Source organism: Naegleria lovaniensis, assembly GCF_003324165.1.
Source record: "Naegleria lovaniensis strain ATCC 30569 chromosome Unknown tig019, whole genome shotgun sequence".
Lineage (NCBI taxonomy): Eukaryota > Heterolobosea > Eutetramitea > Acrasida > Naegleriidae > Naegleria > Naegleria lovaniensis.
This window is the reverse complement of record NW_025407840.1, coordinates 588,216-601,396: the sequence shown is the minus strand read 5'-3', so window position 1 is coordinate 601,396 and position 13,181 is coordinate 588,216. Positions and strand designations below refer to the sequence as shown.

The following is a 13,181-nucleotide window of genomic DNA, read 5'->3' as shown; positions in this document are numbered from 1 at the left end:
GTTTTCACAACATTTTTGCCACACGTTTCAACACTTGCACAATTTCAGAAAACTCTGGTCGTTTCTCTGCCTCTGAATCCCAACACTTTTTCATCAACTCGATATATTCATTCGTAAGTTGAACTAATTTAGACATGCTATACTCGCTCTGATACGGTTGAACATATTCTTTCAACCAAATTTCTTCTTCTTGTGGAGTTAGGAATGGAATTTTCGGTCGTTCTCCTCTCAAGACATGTAATAATATATTATATTCATTTTCACCAGATGATGCAGAGTGGAATCTGTGAATTTTTGCAGACTTGTCATTCATGTAAGGATTTTCTTCAAAAAATAATTCCCACATGATAATTCCAAAACTGTAAACGTCGATTTTTGGAGAATATTTTGGATTGTCGTCCACCATTTCCTATTGTTAAGCAAAAATATTATGAGTAAAAATTCAAATGAGAGAATGGTTAAATGATGAGTAACAATGTCAAATGTCATAATATCCACACACTTACTCTTGCCATATAAAACACAGTTCCAATATGTTTGGTTGCAGCCGCACTATTTCCCATAATTTTCGAAAGTCCAAAATCACATACTCTTCCATTATATTCTTCATCAATTAATATATTTCCTGGTTTCAAATCTCGATGAATGATGGGTGGCTTCAATGAATGCAAATAAGCCATTCCTTTTGCAATTCCCAATAAAATGTTAATTTTTTGAGCAAGTGTCAAAAATTCAATTTTCATTTTGCATCCATAAATGAGTTTGTCTAAACTTCCTTTCGGTAAAAACTCAACGACAATGTATTTGCGAGATCCAGAGAGAGAAATGCCATACAATTTGACAATGGAAGGATGGTTGACCACACTTAACATGGCTGCTTCTTTTTCAAATTCTTCTCCCATGTCATGGTCATCGAATTTGAGTGTTTTAAGAGCGACATCTTTGTTGTTCCATTTTCCTTGATAGACAGTTCCGTTACTTCCTAAATAATAATATTTCGCAAATGTGCATGATGTGAATTTCAAATGAATGTTAAAAAATTATTTAAGAAAATTCATTCTTACCTTCTCCAATCTTTTTCACAATTTCAATGTCCTCAATTGGAATAATAAGAGAAGGATGATTTTTCTTTTCCTTGGAGCGAAGTAATGGTGTATAATCGCCACTGCCATTGATTAATAAGGGAGTTTTGATTTCTGAGAAAATCACCTTCTTGTCAATAATTTTCGATTCCAATGATTTTTCTGCTTTGACTTTTCGTTTCAACATTTGAAGTTTCAAATAAATATTTCGTACTACTTTGATAATCACCAGTAAAAGTAATCCTAAGATTAACGCTAAAAATACTCCAGAAATGACTGCAACGGGAATGACAATTTTCAATAATTGATCATTGGAGTTGATGATTTCATTCTTGAGACAGACATAACCGTAGGAGAATGGTTGTGTCAATTTATATCCATCTGGACATTCCAAAATGTGAATCGTGACATTCAATTTGTAATATTTTTCAATAATCAAAGTTGCTTCAATTTTTGTTGAAGTGTTCGAGAAAATGGAAAGTGACAATCCTATTAATTCATTATTGTTTGTCGATGAGTCTGAATGAATCATGGAATCTACATGTCTCGGTTCTAACTTGACGGGATGTTGCAAATAATTCAACATTTCAGTTCCATTATTTGAAATTTGTTGAATTCTAATAATTGGAATCACTTGACCTGGATAGACTTTCCATGCAAGTGCTTGTTGTGGATATAAAATTCGTGTCACATTGACCCTATCGTCATTGCTGTCATACTGGATCACCATTTGAAAGTGTACATTCGATAACGGTCCTCCAATAAATGGACCATAAGATCTTGCCGTATTTCCAATATTTGATGACAAGTATTTGTCATAATTATCGTTCATATCTAACATGGTTGAGTAGATACATCCTCCAGAATAAAGAGCTGTATTGTTACTACAGGAGTGAAAGCCTCTAAGAAAAGCTGCATTGTTTTTCAAAGGTTCCATAGGTTCAATATAGAGAGCTCCTCCTTGAAATGCAGTATTATTCTTATAAAATGATCCTAAATTAGAAAATTGATAGGAATTACGATTTTTGAAATAGAGAGCTCCACCATTCCGTGTGGCAATATTGTTAAGAAAAGCAGCACTTTCCATAAAAACATAATTACTATCGAGATACATGGCTCCTCCATGTAATGCAGTATTTCCGTCAAACATGCATTGTTCGAGAGTGCAACGTTGAGCGCCAGCAATGTGAATAGCTCCTCCAAAACCTTGTTCCATGTTGTTATTTGAAAATGTGCAAACTCGAAGACTGATTTCTGAATCGAGTAGACCTGCAAAATTAGCCATTACTGATCCCTTGTTGTTTTTAAAACTACAGCCTGAGAGTATGACATAATTGACAAGAGATGTGACCAATGGAGGCGTTTGAAGGTTTTGGAATGTAGCAGACATTTGTAAATAGAACGTTGAAGATATCTTAATAATTGGTTTGTTATCTGTAACAACCTGGTTTTTCAATTCGTTTGGTTGTGAAAATTCACACTTGCTAAATATCACTCTATCAATTCCAGCACTTTCCAAATAAAAATTTCCATTCGTAGAAACTACACTGGTAAGAGTGGCTATTCCAGAATAAGCTTGATAAATGGAAGTCGATCCATCGAAATTCACTCCATTAAATTCTATGGTTTGAAATCTTGTAATGTGAAATGTCGAATTCACAAATTGACTATTCACGATCGAAAAGGTTTGACTATAATTAATATCCAAAACAGAATTAATCGATTGTGGAACGGATTTAAAATTCAAATTTTGAATTTGACATTTTCGTATGGAAACCATGGCATTCTTATTACTCGTCAAGAGGATATTATTCATCGTACTTTGTTCAAAATTAGTACGAAGAAAATTATAGAACTCTGAATTGGTCACATTACATTGTGTAAATGTCACATTGTAATTCTTCTTGTAATACGGCGCTTGAATCATCAACTCATCAATTTCACATCTTTCAAACTTGAACTCGGATACTTTCAACACGACATATCTTCCATCGTCAAATAATTTCGTTCTTGCAATAGTGACATTTTCAAACAAAATACTCCTCGCACTTAAATATGTCAATAATTCTCCATGATGACAATCAATATGAATTCGTCGATCATTATTTTCAAAATCGTATGGATACGATGCCACTACCAGATCATCATACGAATCCAAAATGCCATGTCTTGTTTGACAAGCTGAGCTATTTTCAACATAATTTCCTTCTAATAAATAAATCAAAGCAGAAGTGCTATTAACAATTTTCAATTTAAATAATTGAGATAATTTTAGAAGAGCCTGAGAGATGGAAGAACATGGTTCCGAGAGGAGAGTACAATTCGGAAGAGAGGTGTATGAATGTTGTGAAGGCTGTACGTACAAGATGGTCCTATTGGTTGAAATGTCAGTAGTCATTGTTGGAAAGTGTTCGGAATTCCGGATGAAGGACGAAGATGAGGAGTGGAGAAGAAGGATTTGATGAATGATGATGAATATGAGGCTCATCATGATCCCAAATAATTTCGAGCCAATGAAGGTGTCAGTTTTATGCCGACACTTTCTGAATTTCATTTTTTTTGTGGAATAGTTGCCAAGTGTGGCTCCGTAGTCAAACCTCGACTACGGCAACCTCTGGTCGAGGGTTCAGTTCCGGTCCCCTACCGAATTGTTGAAGGTGGCTTCTGTTCGTAACGAAGTTTCTACGCTCTGATCCTGGAGTGCCTGCGAAGGAGACTGCTCAGCCCTGTTCCGTGCCACTGGCGCAAAGTCTAATAAATATCAAATTTTTTTGTGGAATAAATTTATGAGGTTCTTTCACAAATTTCAAAATGAAGCTATGACGTTGTGTATAGTATTAGTACTCTAAGATTTTTTCTCATGGATTGTAAATATGGTTGGTCCGCAGCTCTTCAGATGAAGGTAGGTTGACTTGAACTGATTGAATGATTTGAAAAAGAACGGAAGCAGTTGAATCAATTCCGATCCGAGTTAAAAAGGAAATTTCAAAATTAGAAACCAAAAACAACTTTAAAAAAATAGAATCATGATGAATGCGCATTTACTTTTGAGTCATCATCATCGTTGGAATGATCATTACTTCTCTCCGTCCATGCAATTAAGCCAACATTCTTCATCTCTTTTTCATCACGATGATCATCAGGATGATGCTTCGTTTGAGGAATTTCTCAACCATCGGATTTATAGAATCGGAAGAAGAAAAATTATTCAAGATCGGTTAAGAAGGATGAATGATTTTAATAGTCCTTCGAATGATTTTAATAGTTTTACACCTTCTCTTGCTTTTCATCAAGTGTATGGAACAAGAATGGAAGAGAATCAACATCAACGAAAACAATCATCCATTCCGATTACGATACATAGAAAATCTCAACATTTAAAAGAACACGACAATAGAGTTGAAGAATCGGAAACTCCATCTTCTCGGAATCTATCAATCAACCAGTCCAAACCATCATCAATGAAAATATCAATTCATGATTCACCCACTCCTTCCGAATCAGATGAACCACAAAATTCACCTCCAACCAATCAACACATGACGCTCTCTCAATTAATGTCTCGAAAACATTTAAGGCTCATCCATGCCACGGCTAATGGAAATTGTTTATTTAATTGCATTTCGTTGGCACTTGCTCAAAGTGAAGAGTATCATTCTCAAATTCGTCAGAAATGTGTCGATTGGATTGAGACTCATTTAGATACATCAGTGTCACAAGATGGAGGAATCAAAGTGAGAGATTTGATATTTTTATCTCCATATCAAGAATCTATTGAGGATTATTTACATGAAATGAGGAAAGACAGAGAATGGGCAGATTATTGTTGCTTAAATTCTTTGGCTAATTTACTGAATGTACAATTGGATGTGTATTATGTGAACATGTTGGAAGATGGAGATTGGGATCATCCCTCGTCGATGGTGGTAAAATCTAAAATTAAGGTACTACCTACACATGTCACAAGAGGAGAATTCTCGCCATCTCAACGACGAAAAGTTCCTCTCAAAAAGATTCGAGTCGTCTATCATGAAGAGTTGAAACATTACAATCTCCTAGCTCCACAATATCACACATCCATGCTGTAAAATAAATCTGTAGCGTTTCATTAGCAATCAATCATTTAATTTCCAATCCATGTGAAACTTGTTGATAATGACAAAATTTGATATTAATGCCACCATGTTAAATGAACTAGTTATTTATTCTTCCTCACTACTATTGTCACTCTCCATTAATTGCTGATTTTTTGCTTTAATGAAAACAAAGATCCTAGCGAATATTGCCAAAAAGTTCCCTTATAAAAACCAAGCCAACCCTCTTTCTCATAAATTTCTTGAGCACATGAAACAATGTTCAATCGCTCAACAGCCTTTTTATCCTCAGACAAGACACCATATTGTAATTGACGTCTCAGAATTTTCAATGGTTGAACAGTAAATCTCGAGAATAATTCAGCCACAATAAACATGAAAGAATCCAAAATTTCTTCTGTTTGATCGGAGCCGTCTGCTACACCTTCATCTCCCAATCCAAATAGTCCAAAGAAATATTTCATGGAACGATAAGAACCGACCAATGTAGTCACTCGAATCAATCTCTGAAGAATTTTCAAATACCATCCACGATATAAGGCACGAAAACCTTCTCTTCTAATAATTCTATTCATGCAATCCATGGAACCATTAGGGTCTCTCAAATCGGGATGAGACAATCGATGAGAGTGAGGAGCTTGCATTCTCACAAATACTGTATCAAAAGGATACGAAAAGATGTCCGTAACCAATGAAGCTCCATGATAAATTAATTGATAGGTCGGAATACTTCTCTGTGTGGCTAAATCTCCACGTTTTGCAACTAGAAATTCTCTTCTCAAATCCAATGAAACCAATACATTACGAAGTACATAGGAGTGAACCCACTTCTTCAACATTCGTGCAACAAATCCTCTAAAGAATCCACTCACTCCTTCAATCCGATATAATTTTGAAAATCCTTCTATATGATTATTGGGAGCTTTACTCTTCTCTAATTCGGTAGGTTCTAATACGATTTGATAACTCACAGCTCGGAAGAGAAAATTAAACACCCGATATAATGAAAAAGAGGCAATGAGTGAAGTACCCAAAATAAGGTCATAGGTGTTGGAAAATTCTTGCTCTGCTGTTTGAAAAGAAGGGGGAGTATTGAGTTGGGAAGAAACTGGTGGAACTGCAACTTTGCCAAACACAACAACATTATCCGATGATGATAAGGCTGGTGCCGATGATGAATCCATTTGAGAGAGAGTGTTTTGAAAAAGAGAGAGTCCAATGAGATGTTGTGAGTGTAAAGTGGTAGGATGAAACTGCTTGCGTTGATGAAAATAAAACCTCCGATTTAAAGAACGACGATGAGAAAGACAATCGGACCCAAATAATATTTTTTTTCAATTTTTATTTCAATTTGATTGAATGCCAAGAGTTGCCTTAAAGACAATAAAGGATAATAACAGAAATCATCGATGAAATAATTTTTTATATGAACGAACATGGTAAGACCTCTTGTTGAATCTACTGTCATGTTAATAGAATGAAGCTTGCCAACTGTCAAGATTCAAAAAAATGCCCCAAAAAGATCAATCAGCAAACTCTTCAAAATCACCTCAATCAACAACCTCTTCATCATCTTCCTCCCAATCATTACCACCTCTCAAATCCTCTCGATCAAAATCCTATCTCGTCAAAGTCCATTTCGGAGAACCTCTCGATTCCGATACTCTTCCCGAATTCATCATTCAAGCCATGGACTTTTTATTAAAACATGCCAAAGATATTGAAGGACTGTTTCGAATATCTGGTCATGCCGGAGATGTTTCAAAATTAAAATCAAAATTAAATGCAGGAGAAGCTATTGAATTGAGTGAAATTGAAAATATTCATAATGTGGCATCACTTGTCAAGATGTATTTTAGGGAATTACCAAATCCATTGATTAGTTTTGAATGTTATGATATGTTTATGATTGCAGATTCAATTCCAGATGACTGTTCAAGATTGGAATGTTTGAAAAAGTTATTGGTATACTTGCCACCAACGAATCAAATGTATGTGATCCTTATGGAATGTTTTCTGAAAATATTTGTGTGAATAATGACATGATGTGAATATTCAAAATCACCTTGAAAAAATTATGAACATTTCATAATATTTATTTTTATTAGAATATTACAACAATTATGCTTATTTTTAAGTGAACTAGCGAAAAACAGTGAAAAGAATCGAATGAATATTGAAAATTTGGCAATTGTTTTTTCACCAAATATTTTGAGGGCACCAGATAGTAAGCAAGATGATCCCCTCCTTGTGTCACATCCATTTCTGGAGTGTCAAGAGCCATTATCACAGAAAGAGTAAGTTTTCTTGAAATTCGCGAACATGACGATCGATGCCATATATGTGACACAATATTTTATTTTCAATTCTTCTGTCGTCACATTGACAGAATTGTACAGAGCTATAAGTCAGCACAAAATATTGTCAAATCACTCATCGAACATGTCGATTACTTTTTCAGTAGCAACTTGATGAATTTTCAAGACTTTATAGAACAACAATTATCCAACGAACGAAAACAAGGATCTTCTTCCAACACCACTCTCACTTCACCCATTCAAATGCAAATTTCAGAACAAATATTTGGAACGAGTCCACACGAAGTGACTTCGAGTGTGAAACGATTAAGCGAAAAAATTACCCAACAAATTCAAGATTTCAACAACAATTGCGAGAATACAAATTCATTCAAATAGTTCAAGTTTTTTGAAATTACAAATTGTGCAATCCTGGTATGAGGATGCTTTGAATAAAGATTTGAAATTTAAAAAATTAAAAAAATTGGAAAAAAAAATACATCATCACCCATTTGCATCCAACTCATGCGTTCACTCTTTTACATCCTTGCTGCACTGTTGGCAGCTGGGCTCGTGATTAATTACACCACTAAATATTCTACGGAAGTATTCATCATTAGAGCCGTTTTCAATGCAGTCTTGTTGAGAAACAAATATTTAGGAATGAGTATCGGAAACCCACAAAGTACCATGATGGGAATTACCACTCCAGATTGGAAGGAAGTTTCATTAGAGGCTCAAACGTTATATAATTTTGTACGGTTTAACGCTGGAAGAAAACTAGAATCGGATGTTGCCATGAGAGATGGTATGATATCTTTGGCTCCTCCAGTTTCTTATCATAATTCATTGGGATATCAATATATTCCTGAAATTAGAAATTCATTATTGGTTCATCTCAGAGATCGTTTCTATGTTGATCAATACTTTGGAAAGGATAAAAGAGGAAAAGTTTTGTTATTGGTTCATGGTGGAGGAGGCTTTGCTGGTAAACCAGGCGGTTTTGAACTCGGAAGTATTGTTGAACATATGCAAACGAGATTTAATAGTTCATTGACTCATATTCTCTCGGTAGGATATCGATTGATGGCTTTAACGGAAGAGGAAAAGAGTAAGAGGAATGAATTTGCCACAAAATTCAGTGAGCAGGCCGATGATGTCATTCAAGCTTATCAATGGTTATTGAAAAAGTTTAATGCTGAGGATGTTGTGGTTGTTGGAAGTTCGTTTGGAGCTGCTCTTTCAGCAGAGTTTTTGAGAAGAGTTGCCGTGGAAAAACTTCCAATGCCTAAAGCTGCAATTTTGGTTGGTGGTCCTTTTGATTTAACTTTGAAATTGGGCTATAGTAGTTTGAATGCTAGAAATACATTGATGTCTACCGATCGAATGATTTCAATTATGCAAAGACTTTTCAAGGCAGAAGACTCTCCACTTGTCACATGGAAGAATGTGGATAAGAGAGTTCATGAAACCAATCTGTTAATTATTTATTCCAAGGATGAAGAGGTCACAAAAGACAATGAAGCTTTTATTCAAATTTTGAAGGACATCAAACATCCATCCGTGCAAGTAATTGCTGACAATATGATGATTCATTGCCACCCATTTTTCGAGTACTATTTCGCAGAGGCAAAACAAGCCATGAGCAAGATGTTAGACTTTGTGGATTCACAAAATTAATTTTGACAAGGGTTCTACTTGTAACAACATAACATTAATTTATTTTAAATTCAAAGGTGTCTGTATCAGATATTGTCTTAATTTCGTTATCTAATCTGCATACTCGTCGTTGAGCGTGTATGCGATAATGATGTATTTTGCCGGTGCTTCTTCATGTTCAACCAACCTTGCAAGAAAAAAGAGTTCTTGGGTTGTTTTAGAATGCGTTAAAAAATCTAGATACGAGAAGCTATTTTTGAGATCCAAACCTCTACCAAGAGAACAAATTGCGAACCTTTTTGCCGATTAATATTAAATTTCGCATGTTTTTCTTTACACGTAATTGCTTGCACGCAGTGGCACCGGATCCAGCTGCTCTCATTTTTCAAACGGCTGCAGGGCGGTGGATCCGATTCAATCCAAAAATCAGGATTTTGCAATAAAAACTTTCGTTTTAATGAATTCGTTATTCGACAACTGTAATTGATCTTCCTCCACCAAGTGGTTTGGTTGTTCGTCGATTTCAAGTAAAGAGTAATGATTAGGTGGTGTTTTGTTTTGTAGAAACGGTCGAACTCGCGACAAGTTTCAAGAAGTATTCACAGACCAAAGACTGTCGTTTGTTAAATTGTTGGTCTTTAATGATTATAAGGATGGTCTTTTTGCTGTTTGTTTTCTTCGGACCGGAACAAGTCTTGGTGTAAAGTGACTTTGGGACAAATTCAATGCTGATGAAATAATGCTGGGTCAATGTTTATTGGCTGTCTCTTCTGGTGATGTTGCAAGGCCTCATGAATTGTTGTGCTAACGGTCTTCTTCCAAAGACAACAAAACATCGACTTCGATTTGTTCCAACTTTAAGAGGAAAAGCGGAGGATCCGCTCCAGCGATTTCTGGATTTTTATTTTTGGATCAGGATCAATCGAATCCTGAAGTTGCATGATCGGCTGAGGATGCGTGGGCTCTGGCTGCGGATTTGTCAGGGCCCTCATCACCAATTAATACTCAATTTCACATGTTTTTCTTTGGCCATTTTTCTAATCTCATCCTTGTCGGATTGTGGGATCGTTTTGTTGTTAGTCCATATTTCAAGCTTTTCTATTGATTTAATTTGAAGTGCAAACTTAATGCCATTGTTATTGAGATGAGATCTCCATAATGTGAGATCATGAATACGAAGATTTCCATTTGAAAGAAATTCCATAGCTTTATCTGTTGCTTCTTCGAGATAGAGCTCCAATGCATGCGGTAAATACGTTGTAGCAAAAATACCTATACCATCACTGGATATTCTTCTAGTTAAACAAAGAATCTTTAGATTTCTTAATTTTCCTTTTGCAAAATGTTTTAGGTCAGTATTACTAATTTGGTAATTAATTAAAGAAAGATCTGTAAGAGTTTCCATCATAAATATATATTTTGCTCCTTCAGAACTAATATCCCAAGTACCAATGTGTAAAGTCGTCAGGTGTTTCAACTTAGTAATATGTTTGACACCTGATCCAATATTACATTCTCTCATATCGAGAGTAGTCAGAGTTGAAAATTTATCACAAAACAATTCAAGCGAATTCGTGTCAATATTTCCATCACACACCATAAAAGTCTTTAAATCGTCTATACTATCACATATGTTCACAATATGGCTGCTGTTGCAATATGGTAGACATAGATGTTGTGTGTTATAGGAAGTAAGATACCGCAAAACATGATCAGTAATCTGATGTTTAGTGTTTTCAGAAGCTTTGGAACAGAAGCTATTAATGGAGGATAATTGAATACTTATTTCGTGGAGTGATGGGATTTTGTCAATTAAGGAAAACTGAGATCCATTTTGTGAAAACAAGGCAAATCTTTCAGTAAAGAATAATTTTAGAGTATAAAATTGAATTCCACTATTAAGTATTCCTTTTAAGCTCATTATGTCCAAGTCAATGTTCACAAGTTCAAGGCTATGCAATTTTGGAAATCTTGAAGAGTCGAAATTGTTTATGCTTACGATTTCCATGTCGGAATATTGATCCGTGAGATTAAGTGAAAGTACTTTCAAATTTGAAAGACATACATTGGGCTGAAATAAATTATTGATACCCTTACTTGTGAATCGCTTGCTTGATATGATTAATGATTCTAGTTTTTCTGATAATGGAGTTTGTAAAATTATTTTGATCAACTTTTCACCATTGCAATTATTATGTTCAAGCTTTAAGGATTTTAGGGAAGGAAAATGTTTTGAGATAGCTTTTACGTCATTCGAAGATAGTTTAACGTTGATTACATTGAGTTCTGTTAGCGATGCATTGGAAATGAATTGAATAGTTGATATATTATTTAATGTCAATGTTGCTATTTTAGGCGATGTAAATATAGAGTAAAGATGAGATTTGTTAACCGTAAAGCTCCCAATATACACTTTGTCGAACAATAGGAACACATCTCCGAATTTGTTTGGTAGTTTTCGTTTAGACAAACCAAACCGCTCGAATATTAGTCGAAAAGTAAGATCATGCCGAGATGACTTGACAATGCTTCTCCATGATGAACAAACTCCAGCAAATCTGATAACGTCATATTGATTTAAATATGGAATAATGTGATAAGTGATGATGTTTGCATCAATGAAAGAGTGGTTGCGGTTTTCGGGCACTTCAAGATACTCTTTGATGGGAAAGAAACAGCGGAACAAATTCATTTTTTCCTGGTTTTAATCAACAACAAAAAATGTCAGTCGAAGCGGAGCCAATGCAGAGGCAGGACAATTAAATAGCTACCACATACTCCGCAAGCGAAAATGTTCAGCAAAGCAAACAACAAAAAAACACGACAACACAAACCTAGAAATACACATCTCCAATGTAAGTGATTACTGATCATCACGCCACTATATCTCCTTTATCAATGCAAGATCTTAGTGATAGTGTAAAATAATTGTTCATCACCTCGTCTGCAAAATATTAATTATTATCATCACACATCCCGACCACATTTCTTCCCTGTAAGTTTTTCATCATGTTAATGTCACAATCATCACCTTTTCAACTGTATGTTGATTGATATTATCATTTAATAATAGTTGTACTTGTAAACATCATCATCATCATTCATCCCTACAACAACTTAGATACATCACGCAACATGGTCATCCAATACAGTAAGACGGTTAAGGTTCACAATGAAACAAAGAAGTTCATCCATTACAACAACACTTACTTCACTCAACCATCAAAGAAGCAAAAGCTAAAGGATGACGTTTCTAAAAGTAAGTATTGCTGCATATTGACAAACAATTGAAGTATACATACCTTATCGGAGTTCATACAGGATCTACACGAGGAATCACTAAAACCACCCGTATCGGAATTGTTGGCAAGTTTCGTAAACGTCGTTGGGTGAAAACTGTCGAGGCTCATCAAAAACGAGTAGATATAATTGTGAATTTTGTGGCCAACCCTGTTCCACGTGAGGAGTTTTGGAAATGTTTGGAGAGAGTGAACCAGAATTTGCAAAAACCATTCATGTCATTCTGTGACATGATGTTGTATCTTGAGAGGAGATGGAATGAATTTTGTGCTGAAGCCTATGCTACTTTGAAGGCTAATTTACAACCAGGTGGTATGAAATTTGGTTCAAGTTTGAATCTTGGAAGATTTCCATATGCTGTTTTGGATTGGATTTTGTGTCGTAATTATCAATGTAAGAAGGAGGTTGTTGAAACAAGCATTAATATCAATCGTGAAGAGGTTCCTGTACGAGTATTCAAATACAGCTTCATGTCCGAAACTGGCTTACCCAAGCTCGGTAATGATTCCTTTTGGTACATGAATTTGCATTTTCCTACAGAGAAACAACCAACCTTTCAAAAATCAGAATATACCAGCTTGACCATTGTTGTCAATGATTATGACAACAGAGTATATTGCAACTGGGAAATGGTTAATTATGTCATGTGGATTGATCGTGACGGAATGTCTGGAAGGTGGACCAAGACTACTTAATTTACCAGAGTTTGAGTTGAAACAATCTGTTATTGACGTCAATATTAATTAAAC

General features: G+C 35.2%; 7 protein-coding genes across 7 annotated transcripts; 4 read left to right on the top strand and 3 right to left on the bottom strand.

Moving 5' to 3' along the window:
- Positions 1 to 4: 4 nt before the first annotated feature.
- On the bottom strand, positions 5 to 3,480 carry C9374_003519 (uncharacterized protein; the record flags this gene model as incomplete). Its single annotated transcript, XM_044693056.1, has 3 exons — positions 5 to 409; positions 507 to 982; positions 1,065 to 3,480. 3 exons carry the CDS (start codon positions 3,478 to 3,480, stop codon positions 5 to 7), a joined length of 3,297 nt encoding a protein of 1,098 aa, XP_044549697.1.
- A 631-nt stretch (positions 3,481 to 4,111) lies between these two features.
- On the top strand, positions 4,112 to 5,170 carry C9374_003518 (uncharacterized protein; the record flags this gene model as incomplete). Its single annotated transcript, XM_044693055.1, has 1 exon — positions 4,112 to 5,170. The coding sequence occupies one exon, from the start codon at positions 4,112 to 4,114 to the stop codon at positions 5,168 to 5,170; it is 1,059 nt and encodes a 352-aa protein (XP_044549696.1).
- A 146-nt stretch (positions 5,171 to 5,316) lies between these two features.
- C9374_003517 (uncharacterized protein) lies at positions 5,317 to 6,360 on the bottom strand (the record flags this gene model as incomplete). The annotated part of the gene is made up of 1 exon (XM_044693054.1): positions 5,317 to 6,360. The coding sequence occupies one exon, from the start codon at positions 6,358 to 6,360 to the stop codon at positions 5,317 to 5,319; it is 1,044 nt and encodes a 347-aa protein (XP_044549695.1).
- A 325-nt stretch (positions 6,361 to 6,685) lies between these two features.
- Positions 6,686 to 7,872, top strand: C9374_003516 (uncharacterized protein; the record flags this gene model as incomplete). The annotated part of the gene is made up of 3 exons (XM_044693053.1): positions 6,686 to 7,167; positions 7,285 to 7,473; positions 7,566 to 7,872. The coding sequence occupies 3 exons, from the start codon at positions 6,686 to 6,688 to the stop codon at positions 7,870 to 7,872; spliced, it is 978 nt and encodes a 325-aa protein (XP_044549694.1).
- Positions 7,873 to 7,998: 126 nt separating this feature from the next.
- On the top strand, positions 7,999 to 9,153 carry C9374_003515 (uncharacterized protein; the record flags this gene model as incomplete). The annotated part of the gene is made up of 1 exon (XM_044693052.1): positions 7,999 to 9,153. The coding sequence occupies one exon, from the start codon at positions 7,999 to 8,001 to the stop codon at positions 9,151 to 9,153; it is 1,155 nt and encodes a 384-aa protein (XP_044549693.1).
- A 970-nt stretch (positions 9,154 to 10,123) lies between these two features.
- Positions 10,124 to 11,824, bottom strand: C9374_003514 (uncharacterized protein; the record flags this gene model as incomplete). Its single annotated transcript, XM_044693051.1, has 1 exon — positions 10,124 to 11,824. The coding sequence occupies one exon, from the start codon at positions 11,822 to 11,824 to the stop codon at positions 10,124 to 10,126; it is 1,701 nt and encodes a 566-aa protein (XP_044549692.1).
- A 443-nt stretch (positions 11,825 to 12,267) lies between these two features.
- Positions 12,268 to 13,127, top strand: C9374_003513 (uncharacterized protein; the record flags this gene model as incomplete). Its single annotated transcript, XM_044693050.1, has 2 exons — positions 12,268 to 12,391; positions 12,454 to 13,127. The coding sequence occupies 2 exons, from the start codon at positions 12,268 to 12,270 to the stop codon at positions 13,125 to 13,127; spliced, it is 798 nt and encodes a 265-aa protein (XP_044549691.1).
- Positions 13,128 to 13,181: the final 54 nt, after the last annotated feature.